The sequence below is a fragment of the Phacochoerus africanus genome, chromosome 6, assembly GCF_016906955.1.
Source record: "Phacochoerus africanus isolate WHEZ1 chromosome 6, ROS_Pafr_v1, whole genome shotgun sequence".
NCBI lineage: Eukaryota > Metazoa > Chordata > Mammalia > Artiodactyla > Suidae > Phacochoerus > Phacochoerus africanus.
The window spans coordinates 111,339,518-111,353,859 of record NC_062549.1 but is presented as its reverse complement, the minus strand read 5'-3'; the positions used below and the strand labels follow the sequence as shown (position 1 = coordinate 111,353,859).

The window sequence follows — 14,342 nt, the reverse complement described above, 5'->3', positions numbered from 1 at the left end:
GGAGGTGACTGAAGCGAGCCCAGCCCCTTGCATCCTCCCCCTGTGAACCTCCCTCCCCTTTTTTTCCGCCTTCAGTAGCTACAGACGCAGCACCTGAGCCGCTGCTGCCGCTCGCTCAGAACAACACTATGGCTGAGCCTGGGCACAGCCTCCATCCCTCTGCCAGAGGCAGGGGAAGAACTGAGCGGCGCACACTCCGGCTTCTGCGGCTGCTGCTCTGGGTTGGGACCGCCTTCCAGGTGACTCAGGGAGCGGGACTGGAGCTTCACGCCTGCAAAGAGGTACTGTCCTCCCCGGCCGACCCCGCTTGGGTCGACCAAATATTGGATCCTGGCGGAGACCTTGGGATCTGGGCACGGACAGTTTCAGAGGCCACGGAGTTTAGGTTTCTTTGGGGATAAGGCGCGGGGGTGGGGGGAAGAGGAGCAGACTGGCGTCATGGAGAGGCCAGCCCACTAGAGGACTCACAGAATAGATCATCCTCACAGCTTGGGCTGCTGAGCTCAGGGGAAAGGTCCCAGCTCCAAGGAGCTCAGGAGGGACCTGAGTCCCTGGACTCGGAAATGAGGGAAGAAGACATGGGCTTTTCCCAGCTGCAGTGACATTACCTTTAAAGTGATTGAAAACAAAAAGATGATGTATAGAGGGGCAAAATAGAAAGTGGGAAAAGAGAGAAGTGGGGTAAGAGGAGTTTGGAAGGCCGGCAGAAAACAGTGGATGGACATGGGAGTCCTTGTGGTTTGATCATGGCTTTAAAAAAGCAGTATGAAGCTGGGAGGTCTTTGAGAGGGACCCCATCTCCTCTCTCCCCTGGGTATGAAACATCCAGTTACCTTGCTGGCTCCTAAACGTGGATCTTTTTTTATAGTTTGCGCTCCCCCCCACACACACTTTCTTTAATGTACCTGACAGTGTATGACCCACCTTTGACCAGACTTTCAGCTCTGTAATATCTCACGTTCTGCCAATGTCTACTTCCTTTCTCTGGACTTTTGCTTACATATGTCGTAAGCCTTTTTCAAGGTGTTTCTAAAGTTTTGCTAACATGATTCAGAGAATAAGTACTGAATGTCTTCCCAAGCCAAACTGCCTTTTGAACATTCTTTTGGAGGGATACAAAAAGGCATTAAAGAGCAAAAAAACAGTTTCTGTGGTATTGGAATAATAATTGGTTTGCCCTGAGTAACTTTTTTTAAACCATATGGTAGAGGCAGCAACAGCATATTTACAAGAACTGCAGGGGAGAAAGCAAAAAAAGTTCGGTTATCTATGTTGCATGTAAAAAACTCATAATACATGAAGAGTCTAGCCCAGTACAGTTCATCTGAAATGTCATACTTGGTTAAGGTTTTGAGAGATTGAAATTCTTTTATAAGTCATTGTTAGCTACTGATTAGCAAAAATGAGCCCATCTCTTGTGGCAATACATTACTGTGAAGGCTTTCCGACTCTACATACAAAATTATGGACTACAAAGTGAAAGGATAGGGGAGAGGAGAGAGTTTTTGTGTAAAGAGATTTGACTTCATTCATGAATATGTATGAGTGACTACGGTCAGTGGGAATTTTGGTAACTTGTATCAGCTCCGGTGATGACCTGCCCTGGGCCAGCCACATTTCCACACAGCCACTTTATGGCCTACTTTAAAGCTGACTGAGGACAGGATGATTTTGTCAGTGATTGTGGCTTACTGGCCTTGGTGGCCTGCAGTCTACCCAACCGAGATAACCAGTTCCAACAAGCAAACTCACTTGCCTGAGAACCCAACATGGGTGTCCCCAGAATGGAAGGTAAGAATCTTAGAGTTCAATAACCACTTCTTGTTGAGATCTTTGTGGACAATGGAAAACATGAGACATTTAAGCAATTAAACACTTTGTACCATCTTGCTTTAGAAGGAGGGCAGAATTTTGATACTTGAGAGCATTAACTTGTGTACAAGTTTTACCTTTAGTCCTTTTTTTTTTTTTGTCTTTTTCAGAGCTGCACCCATGGCATATGGAGGTTCCCAGGCTAGGGGTCTAATTGGAGCTATAGCCACCAGCCTATGCCATGGCCACAGCAACACCAGATCCAAGCCGCATCTTTGACCTACACCACAGCTCATGGCAACGGATCCTTAACCCACTGAGCGAGACCAGGGGTCAAACCCGTGACCTCATGGTTTCTAGTTGGATTTGTTTCCACTGCGCCACGACAGAACTCCTCTTTAGTCCTTTTAAACTGATTGGCATCTGCCTAAGCAAAAGGCCTTGTGGCAGCTGAAGGCAGTGGAAAGCTGTGGAACTCATTATGCCAGGGTTCCAGTCCCTGTTTGTTATGTACCTCCCAGTTTTTGCATCTGTAGAATGGGTATTTCATTAACACCTACCTCAAGAAAGACTGCTTTGAGGATTGAAAGAGAAAATTCAAATAAAACACAAATTAGAGTTATCTAGCCCTCTTCCCCTTTCAGTGTCTTTACCATGAGATCCACACCCCATGCTGGAGTGAAAGCCACTTAGGAATCATGCTCATTGGTCCCAGGCATCAGCAAGTCCTGTTTACACTCTCCTTGAGCAAACAGCGGCTGCTGCTGAACACCTTCGACTCCAAAACAATAAGGAAGTGAATAAACCCATTATTGTAATAATGTTTGTTTGGCAATATGAACTGACCCGACAAGTTTGGGGGGCTTCCAAGCCTACACGGTAAAAAACCAATTTGGAGTAGACCAACCCTTTTCTATTGTCAATCTTCATATGAATTTCTTGTGCGTCTATGTTAGGTATTAACAGCCGGGAATTCTTCTCGACCAAGGCTGACCCTAGTGACAGCGATGCTCTTCCCGCTTTGTTTCTGAAGTCTGCGGCATCCGTCTGGATCAAATCAGAAAACAGAGAGGTTTAGGATAGGGCCTAAGGGGAGGAGGCCGAGAGCTGGGAGTTCTAGATTGCTGAACGTGTGCCGGGGCTTGGTGTTCCTTTCACGGTTTTACAATAATCAGGGTCACCAGTGAAATTAAACATCCTTGTGTGATGTTTGGCTTCATGAGTCATTTTTTTAGCCCTGTGCTAGCCCAGGCTAAGTGCTGACTGAGAGCCAAAGGAGCGTTTCCTAGAGCATAACGCATCTGCATCAAATGAGAGAGGAGCAGGCAACTGCCTTTCGCGGATCTGTCTTGTCTTGAGGCTCCAGCACCAATAGCCCCCAAAGGGACTTCCCAGTCTGTCCTGAAAAGCCCATAGGGCTTAGGGATCTGGCAGGCATGGATTGGAATACAATTTGGCGAATGAGCGGTGACTCTGTCGCTTAGTAAAGATGCTACTTGGAGCAAGTTAATTGACTTCGGACAGCCTCAGATTCCTGATCTGTAAGATGGGGTTGGTAACACCTAAATCACAAGGCTGTTGTGAGGATTAAATTAAATTGGATAACGCATGTAAAATGCCTACTATATACCCCTGACATGTCATAGGCATTTTAGAGGTATATAGTAGAAATATATAGGGGTATATAGTAGAAATATATAGTAGAAATATATTGGTAGGGTATAGAGTAGAAAGTTAAGTCCCCAAAAGGACGTATTAAGGATAACATAAGGTTAACATATGGTAAGCAGCACAGGAGTGGCAATAGAGAAGTTGATAGGAAAGGAAAAACATATTTGAACAGTTGGCACCTGATCTGCTTCTGGAATAATCAGTAGAAGTTCAACGGGCAGAGATGGAGGGAGAGTGCTTTCCAGAGAGCGGGAGGAGCCCAAGAAAAAGATCCTGAGAACTGCAAGTAGACCACATGGCTGAGATGCGGGGTAGGTGTGAGGAACACGAGGACTCAAGGAGGGAAAGTGAGAACCTAAGTGGGGCATGGCTAAAGGAGTTCCAGCAGAGAGAGGGGTGCAGCGTGAGTATCAAGTAAGTAAGAGTGAGGTAGGCGGAAAGGTGAGAGCAGCAAGACGGGGGCAAGGAGACCAGCTCAGGAGATCTCACAGAGGTCAAGGAGGAGGTTAACAGAGGGGCTGCGCTGGGATGGGGGCAGAGGGACAAATAGAAAGGCATGGATATGAAAAACGTGCTGAAGGTAGAGGATAAAGGATATGACAACTGACTGAAGGGGGTGGGTGAATTGGTAGGAGGAAGATAATGCTCCCCCCGCCCTTTTCAGCCCCACCGCAGTATACGGAATTTCCCAGGCCAGGGATTGAATCTGAGCTGCAGCTTTGACCTACGCCAGAGCTTCCCCAAGGCCAAATCCTTAACCAACTGCGCTGGGCTGTGGATTGAACCACTGCCACCTCTGAGACCACATCACATCCTTAACCCTCTGCACCACAGCAGGAACTCCAGAGCTAGATAATGCAGAAAGGTGCTTTGCAAAATGCAGAGCACATAGTAAGTGCTCAGTAAATGCTGTGCTTCTTACTGTTTCCTGATCTGCTTTTTAAGAATCAACTTCCAGAGTTCCCGTTGTAGCTCAGCAGGTTAAGACCCTAACAAGTATCCGTGAGGATGCGGGTTTGATCCCTGGCCTCCCTCAGCAGGTTAAAGATCCAGCATTGCTGCAAGCTGTGGCATAGGTCACAGATGCGGCTTGGATCTGTCATGGCTGTGGCTGTGGCTGGAGGCTACCGGTTGTGACTCTGATTCAACCCCTAGCCTGGGAATTTCTATATGCTGTGGGGGAAGCCCCCCATATTAAATAAATAATTAGATAAATAAATAAATCTGTCAATTCCCTTGTGGCACAGAGGATTAAGGATCCAGTGTTGTCACTGCAGCAGCTCAGGTTGTTGCTGAGGTGCCAGTTCCATCCCTGGCTTGGGAACTTCCATATGCCCATGGCTGAGGCCAAAAAAGTAATAAAATAAAAAATAAAGTAAAATAAAATGTCATAGGAACATCATTCTAAATCATTAGATAGTCTTCATGACGTCATTTTAATGAGGAACTGGATAAACTACCCTGGGCTAATCTCTAATGCCAACCCCTTCTCTCTCTCTCTCTCTCTTTTTTTTTTTTAATACACTAAAGCCTTTATTTTATTTTATTTTATTTTATTTGTCTTTTTAGGGCTGCACATGCAGCATATGGGGGTTCCCAGGCTAGGGGTCTAATTGGCGCTGCAGCTGCCGGCCTATGTCACAGCCACAGCAACTAGGAACCTGAGCCACGTCTGCAACCTACACCACAGCTCACGGCAACACCAGATCCTTAACCCACTGAGAGAGGCCAGGGATCGAACTGGCAACCTCATGGTTCCTAATCGGATTCATTTCCACTGTGCCAGGATGGGAACTGCCCTCGACCCGTTCTCTTTGACCACCCCAACGACCCATCCCTTCTTGACTCAGCGTAGGTCAGTAAGTCTTCCTTCCCTCTGGAGTGACCCATTTTTCCCATCTGCTGAATCGTTCCTATCAATCTTCAAACATGCTATTATTTCTACCATAAAAAATAGAGAAAAACAACCTAACTTCTCCTGAAGGTCACTTCCTCTTCCAGTGGCCACCCTGTTTTTCCACTCCTCTTTAGAGCAAAAGCCTTTGAATTCCTATAATGTCCAAAATCACTGTCTCTAAATCCACTCTTTCCCGTCCCTCTTGAGTCCACTCCAAGCTGACGCTCATCCCCACAACTCTACCAAGACTACTCTTAATCAATGGTAACTCTTCAGTCTCAACTACACTTCATCCACCAGCGTCTGGTAAAGCAGTTATCACTCTCACCCACCAGGAACACTTTCTGCTCAAGACTTTCAGGGCACCATCTCTTCTGGGTGGTTTAGTTTTGTGTACTCCTTGGGCTCCTCCTCTGTTCTCTTGATTGATTTTTCCCTCGTGTCCTTGAGGGTTTTTGGTGGTGGTGTTGTTTTGCCACACATGCAGCATATAGAAGTTCCCAGCCAAGGATCCAATTTGAGCTGCAGCTGTGAGACCTAAGCCACAGCTGCAGCAACACCAGAACCTTAACCCCTGGGGCCACAGCAGGAACTCCCTTGAGTTCTAAATCTAGCAGTTCCTCAGGACTATCATTGAACATCCATTAGGTATGTGTAAGGAGTTTTCTACTTCGAGACAGGAAGCCTTTAGGAGGAGAAGCTAGGCCACAGCCATAGCAACATGAGATCCTTAACCCATTGAGCAAGGCCAGGGATCGAACCCGAGTCCTTGTGGATACTCATCAGGTTCGTTACCACTGAGCCACAATGGGAATTCCAAAAAAAGGTTTTTATTTTTCATCTGTAATGGTAACATTTGATTTTTCCTTTATTTTTCAGGTTTTGATTTTATTCTGAAGATTTTTATTGGAGTATAGTTGATTTACAATGTCGTGTTACTTTCAGGTGTATAGCAAAGTGAATCAGTTGTACATATACATACATGTATCCATTCCTTTCCAGATTCTTTTCCCATATAGGTCACTACAGAGCCTTGAGTAGATTTCCCTGTGCCATACAGGAGGTCGTTGTTACACATCTATTTCATACATTGTCCTGTGTATGTGTTAATCCCTACCTCCTAACTTGTCTCCCCTCACCTATCTTCTGTTTTATTTTCTCCAGGGCACCTCGCACTTTCTAATGTACTCCATATTTTATTTATTTTACTTGGTTCTGTCTTTTCCCACTAACATGGAAGCTCTGTGAAGGCAGGGCTCTCTGTGTGGTGTTTCATGCTGTCTCCAATGCTCAAATTAGTATCTGGCACACTGTGGGGCCTCAATAAATTAATGTCATAGATGAATAATATTCCACTGATGACATTTTATTTAACCAATTCCTCCCAGTTGGTGAACATATAGGTTTATCTAACTTTTGGCTATTATAGTTAATGCTAAAATGAGCCTCTTTTTGCATATTCTTTTCAACACATATGTCATTACGCCCTTGGAATAAATTCCTAGAAATAGAATTGCTGGGTGCGAGAGTAAGATCATTCAGTTAACTCTTTAAATTATGTTCCTAAGAAATGGGAATCCTTGAGCCAAAGTCACATACACTTTATATTGTTCCATAGTATCCAATTCCTTTATTGGAAAAATTTCATCGATTTTGCTTCGCATTAACTTTGCACACCCTCATGGTTTCTCATATCCTTGGCAAAGCTATCATTCCTTTTGAACTTTGACACATCACTAGGCAACACACACACACACACACATACCCCTTCATTCTTGCTTGGCCTATAGCTGACGGGCCCTGTGTGTTTCAAGAAGGACCCCGTCTTTAGGTCCAAAGTGACCTCAGAATGTTTCAAGAGGTTCTTACTGTGACTGGGAGAAGGCTGCTCATTTTGCAGCAAACAAAGTAAAAATCCCTGCAGATTTACGTTCTTGTCCTGGATCCCTTCTCAGCTGCCTCCCCCTCCACCTCACCTGGCATGAAAACGCTCTGCTCTTCGCCCATCACACTATGCCAAGCCTCCCCTCTGCTCTCACTTACACATCCTCGCCTATGTGGTCCTCGGGAAGGAGTTTGTGGGGCTTGACAAACAGAATAGATATTCACAAATAACCGCCCCAGCCAACTTATACATTTGGTTAAGTGCTATGAAAGAAAAGGGAAGGATCCGCTGAGAGGTTATGACGAAGAAACCTGATTTAGATCACGTAGGTTGGAGCAGGCCTCTCTGAGGAGTGAGTTTAAGCATTGAGCTGAGGATGTGCAGAAGTTCGGTGGGTGAAAAAGGAGGGGACAGGCTGACCAGCAGGAGAGAGTCCAGCGCTTAGGGCATGGGAGACGGCCAGTGTGGCTGGACCACATCACTTTACACTTGTAAATGCAAAGGATATCCCCATTTTTAAGTTTCAAAAACTATTAAAGAAAGAGGTGAGACTTTAATCAAAGGTTCCTGGGGCCATGGGTTTGTTTAAAGGCTATTATTTACTTTTACATGTTGACGTGATATATGCTCTTTACAATAATAATAATTCTCATTTATCGAGTGTTCTAATCGACTGAGCATATTAACTCATTTAGTCTCTACAGTTACTCTGTGGGGTAGCGACTATGTTTTTTAAGATTTTTATTTTTTCTATTCCAGGTGTAGGTACTATTAATACCCCAGCCCTACTCCACCCCACACCTTTACCTCTCTTCTCTTTCTTGCTTTACTTTTCTCCATAGCACTCTACCTTCTGACATATATTTACATACATACATATGTGTACATATATGTATATATTTAAATTGTCCATCTCTTCTGATAAGAATGTCAAGTCTATGAGGCTGGTATTCTTTTTTTTTTTTTTTGTCTTTTTGCCTTTTCTGGGGCTGCTCCTTCGGCATATGGAGGGTCCCAGGCTAGGGGTCTAATCGGAGCTGTAGCCACTGGCCTACACCAGAGCCACAGCAACTCGGGATCCGAGCCGCGTCTGCAACCTACACCACGGTTCACGGCAACACTGGATCCTTAACCCACTGAGCAAGGTCAGGGATTGAACCCGCAACCTCATGGTTCCTAGTCGGATTCCTTAACCATGGAGCCACACTGGGAGCACCAGGGCTGGTATTCTTGTATGTTTTATTGGTCTCTATATTTCCAGTACCTGCCACATAATAGGTACTTGAAAATTCTCCTGGGAGTGCCCTGGTGGTGCAGTGGGCTGGGGATCTGGCATTGATGCTGTGGCAGCTCCGCATGCTGCAGGCATGGCCAAAAGAGAAAAAAAAAAAGTTTCCTGAATGAAACCTCATTTTTCTTCTTGGCTGTGCCTGAGACATGTGGAAGTTCCCGGGCCAGGGGTTGAACCCACACCACAGCAGTGACCCGAGCCACAGCAATGACCATGCTGGATCCTTAACTAGCAGAATCCTTAACCTGTGCCACCAGGGAACTCAGAAACCCCATTTTATAGATGATGAAAATTAGGCTTAACCTGCCCAAGTTCACAGGGCAGGTAAAAGAGCAGGAACTCAGGCAGCTGAGCTCTTAACCGTGATATTTTCTGCCGGTTCATGCTAACAATCCAAATTGTACAAGGGTGTAAGCTGAAGCGTACACGTTTCCCCTCCCACCTACAAATCCCCAAAGGCTAACCTCTGTCAACACTTGCTTAAATATATTCTTCTTGAAATGTTTTGTGCCTATACAAGCATGTCTGTCTGTTCTTTTGCCCTTTCTGTACAAACTGGATCAAACTCTTTGTCCTGTCCTGTATTTTACTGTTTTCATCACAGTAGCTCTACTGTGATACATTATATGTACGTACTGTGATTTATTGGAACAGAAACTTGCTGAATGTGCTGCTTCCCGTTGCTTATATGCTAACAGTGCTGCAGCGAAGCCCCCCTCCATGCGGCATACTGATGAGTCCATTTGTAGACAAATTCTTAAAAATAGGAAGAGTAGGTCAAAGAGTCTAAGTGTTTAACATTGTGACGGGTGTGTGTCAAGATGGCAGCATGGATTTTCAAAGGCAGCATTAGTCTCCATCTGCAGCCAGGCGGAGGAGGAGGAGGCTTTGCCTGGGAGGGTGGCAGCCAGAGTTTGTCCTCACCCAGGGAAGTACAGAGACCCTCTTGGAGAGCCTGTGGGCCTTACCAAGCTGCCAGCTGGTCCCGGTCAGGGGAGCTGGGCCTGGCACTAATTCTGCCAAATTTTCTGAAAATAAGTGGCTCAAATTCATAACTTTTTCTCAGTCTGTATTGTCCCTCTTGTAAGTGATAAAAATTGTTTCATTCCTCACATTTCTTCTTAAGCTCTCCTTCTACGTCACAGCAGACAAAGCACAGAACAGATATTATAGTTAGTTTTTGAGAGCGTCTGAAAGAAAATTTATTTTTCATAGTTCCCAGACTCTCTACTTTTCACATTCCTTTAAGTCTGAGAAGCCTAATATGAGGTTATCATCTATTTTTCTTCTTCTTCTTTTTTTTTTTTTGTCTTTTTGCTATTTCTTTGGGCCACTCCCATGGCATATGGAGGTTCCCAGGCTAGGGGTCTAATCGGAGCTGTAGCCACTGGCCTACGCCAGAGCCACAGCAACACAAGATCCGAGCCGCGTCTGCAACCTACACCACAGCTCAAGGCAACGCCGGATCGTTAACCCACTGAGCAAGGGCAGGGACCGAACCCGCAACCTCATGGTTCCTAGTCGGATTCGTTAACCACTGCGCCACAACGGGAACTCCTATTTTTTTTCTTTGATTTGTCATGTACTATTTTTTTTTGTCTTTTTGCATATGGAGGCTCCCAGGCTAGGGGTCCAATCGGAGCTGTAGTCGCCAGCCTACGCCAGAGCCACAGCAACGTGGGATCCGAGCTGCATCTGCAACCTACACCACAGCTCACGGCAATGCCGGATCCTTTACCCACTGAGCAAGACCGGGGACCAAACCCGCAACCTCATGATTCCTAGTCAGATTCATTAACCACTGTGCCACGACGGGATTCCTGTCATGTACTATTAAAGGCATTAAAAAATAGAGACCTACAGAGAGTTATCTGGTGGCTCAGTGGGTTGAGGATCCAGCATTGTCACTGCTGTGGAGAGGGTTTGATCCCTGGCCCTGGAACTTCCACCTGCTGTGGGCTTGGCCCCAGAGAAAAAAAAAAAAAGATCTCAAGATCTATGCAGCAAGAGAAATAAATAGGCTTAGAATGTGACTTTGAAAATCAGATTCTTACTAATGCTATAAAATAAAAGGCAAAATAGTAAGTGGACTTTAATATAATAAGCCTGCACGCTAATTGGAGCATCCCTCTTCTTACTCTATGCCAAATAATAAAGGAAAGCTATGTCTGAATTAGAAAGGAAACTGAAATTGACTAATTTTCTGCTTGAAATTGATTGCTTCACCCTCCAACTCCAATAATATGAAAATAAAAAGGTGGCTAGTAATCACTCAGGAGAAAAGATATAAAGAGCATCATTTAGGAGTTCCCATCATGGCTTAGTGGAAACAAATCTGACTAGCATCCATGAGGACATAGGCTTGACCCCTGGCCTCACTCAATGGGTTAAGGATCCAGCGTTGCCATGAGCTGTGGTGTAGGTCTCAGATGAGGCTCGGATCTGGCATTGTTGTGGATATGGTGTAGGCCAGTGGCTACAGGCTCCTATTCCACCCCTAGCCTGGGAACCTCCATATGCCATAGATAAACCAAAAGAAAAAAAGAATATCATTTATATCTGTTCATCTGACTTTGTTCAGATTCTCAAGCCCTGTGCCACACGCAGACCAGATGTTCCATGTATGTTGAGTTAACGGATCAACTTCTTTGTAAATGGAGGCTCCAGCCCTAATCTTTTAAACTTTCTTCACGGGGAAAATAAGTTGATCCATTAACTCAACATGTATGGAGCATCTCGTCTGTGTGTGGCACAGGGCTTGACCCACTGACCTTTCCCAAGGGCTCACCTGAGCACTTTTATTTTCCATGCGAAGAAAGTTTAAAAGATTAGGGCTAGAACCTCCATTTACAAATATTAAATCAGTCGCGTAAACCATCTGAAAAAAAAAAAAAAAAGGAGCTGTGCCCAAATATAATAAATAACAGTTAGGAGAACGTCAGAAGAAAACAACAAACTATGGTGAGGGGGGGCAGAATCATATTTTTAAAAAGAATATATAGCCTTTTTAGTCCTGGCTTATCTAAAAGACTACTCCTGATTTTTTTATTTCCAGCTAGTATTTCCCACATGGAGACAGATTCATGTATGATTTCTGAGAGATGTGTGACAGTGGCCAGTGCCCTTGATTGTCTTTAATGCAGGAATTGCTTGTGCATTCTCATTTCAGTCAGAGGATGAGTCACTAAAGGGCATGGACATGAATGAGGATGAGGGGTGAAGGTGGTACCACTGGGAGGATGCAGATGGATTCTCAGGAGCTTCTCTGCAAGAGGAGACATCCTTTTAATGTGCAGAAAGCCTCAAAGTCTAAGGCTTTTACAAAGTCATTGCTATCATCCTATATTTATTAAACTCTTCATTGTTGCTTTTTTTTTTTTTGTCTTTTTGCCATTTCTTGGGCCGCTCCCGCGGCATATGGAGGTTCCCAGGCTAGGGGTCGAATCGGAGCTGTAGCCACCGGCCTACGCCAGAGCCACAGCAACGCGGGATCCAAGCCGCGTCTGCGACCTACACCACAGCTCACGGCAACGCCGGATCCTTAACCCACTGAGCAAGGCCAGGGACCGAACCAGCAACCTCATGGTTCCTAGTCGGATTCGTTAACCACTGCGCCACGACGGGAACTCCTATTGTTACTTTTTTTAAAGTATAGTTGATTTGCAGTGTAGTGCTCAGAGCACATGAAGGAAGCACATGGGAAGATCATCTTTCTGAAGCACAGGCAACAGAAAGATCTATTGATGGCCAGGCTGTGGCATGAGAATGGAAACAATTAGGGGCCTTAGAGGAAGTCATTGCAAAAATATTCACTGATAAGTTAATATAGTTACTGAGACATTCTATAGGCTCTACGGATATTATCTCCCAGTATCTGCAGAGACTATTATGGGACCAGTGATTATTTCTTTGTTACATATCTGTATATCTCTATCCCGATCGATGGATCGATCGATCTATCTATCTATCTATCTATCTATCTATCTATCTATCTATCTATCAGGAATGGGAAACTTACTTTTTTAAGCCAGAGTAATTTCCTTTAGTCTCAAATTGAAATAGCAGGGAACATGATGTTTAATTACTATCTATTAACCATGACAGAAGTTAGCAGAGCTCAGACTGGGTGAGAAAAATGAGATGTTTTGTTCATCAGTAGGTATAAAAATCAAGAAGTAGGAAGACTCGTCCTATTTCCTCCTATGACTGCTAAAAAAGCAGGAGGATCATCTGAGGCCTTAATGAAAATTGGGGAGAATGGCATCCTATCTTAATTTCTTCCACCAAATTTCACCCCTGGACTCGGGCCGTTTCTGCTTTGGCAAAGCAAGAGGGGGTGATGTGGGCCACGCTATTCCCCATGATGATGCCCGGGGCTGGCCCAGGGAAGACTTTGAAAGTGACTCTGCATTGGTTGCCAGAGCCTCTGGCGCTGTCCCGTGCCTGGCAGTGGGAGGGGGAAGAGGAAGGCTGGTACTCACGCCCATAAAGGAGCATTTCATTTCTACCTTGTAGCAGATGCCAGCCCAGAAAGTGAACTTGGGCGAGCGGCTTGAAGCTGAGCATTCTGCTTTAGCTCCTGTCTTTCCTCCCAGCTGCCCTTCCCCCCTCCGCACTGCCCCTTTCCGTGATGGACAATATTACAGTTTCACAAAGGAGAGCATTGGGGTCAAGTCAGCACCCCGTTCCCTCCTCTCATTTTAGCTGCAAAGCCTCATCACCTTCTCCAGGCAGATCCCCGTGCCGGCTCCACCTCACTGGGCTCTGGGCCTCTCCCCTCCAGCTGGCATCTGACTGTCACCCTCTTCTGCCATGAAGACCCTTGGGAAAAATAGAGCCTTTCTTTGAGAACCAGGTCATTCTTACAGAGGGTTCCTGAGTCCCGGCCCTCTGTCCAGTGAACAGCTGGCTTTTATGATCACCTCCTGTTGGTTTACTGATAAGAGACAGGTATCTGCTCAGCCGCCTGCTGCACCTGCTGCTCTGCTCTTTTCTTTCGTGATCGTATGGATGGAATTCTGCAGAGCTGAGTCAATGCCCCTTCATCGTGACTTCATTCAACGTGGAAGCCCTTTGGCAGCTTTCAAAGCACCTTGCCAACTTTATCCTTCAGAGGACTGTCAGTGCTCTTTTCTGGGTGGAAAAGCTGAAGCTGAACTTGACAGTTCCCGTAGTGTTTTCCTCTGAAAAGTCTCCTAGGGTGTCTTCATTTCCAGTAGAGGAAAGAAACTGGAAGAGTTCAGATTTGAATAATCACCTCTGGGCACTCCTCCCTCCTCTTTGAAAATGGCAGGGTAATGTAATCTTTCAGGATCAAAAGGTAACAAGGGTTTGAGTTCCTGCTGTGGCACAGTGGATTGAGGATCCAGCGTTGTTGCTGAGGCCGCAAGGGTTCGTTTGTTCGTTAGATCCCCAGCCTGGGAATTTCCATGTGCCTCAGGTACAGCCAAAAAGGAAATAAAAGCAAAAACAAAAAACAATGGTTGGAATAGAAGGCAAGGTTTCTGGAAATCCTGGAATTGCATAGGTGACCCAAAAAAAAAAAAAAAAAAAATCAGGCCAATCTCTAAATCCACACTCACTCTCAACTTCTTCCAGCTGCTTCTTAGTTTAGTGCAGGGGTTACCAAGCTGTAGGGGGTCACGTGGAGGGCTGGCTGAAACCTTGATTGCTGGCCTTGCCCTAGAGAGTCTGACTCAGTGGATTCTGACTCAGCTTGTTAGAATTTGCGTTTCTAACAAACTTCCAGGTGCTGCAGAGGCTGCTGGTCCTGCAAACACACTTTA

At 45.4% G+C, this 14,342-nt stretch overlaps 1 protein-coding gene across 1 annotated transcript in view; it reads left to right on the top strand.

The window, feature by feature from the left end:
• Positions 1 to 14,342, top strand: part of ELAPOR1 (endosome-lysosome associated apoptosis and autophagy regulator 1) — a 69,011-nt gene continuing 54,669 nt past the window's right edge. Inside the window, exon 1 of the mRNA XM_047785131.1 lies at positions 1 to 281. Coding sequence (XP_047641087.1) covers positions 129 to 281 — 153 coding nt within the window. The 5' untranslated portion in view covers positions 1 to 128. The remainder of the gene's footprint in view (positions 282 to 14,342) is intronic.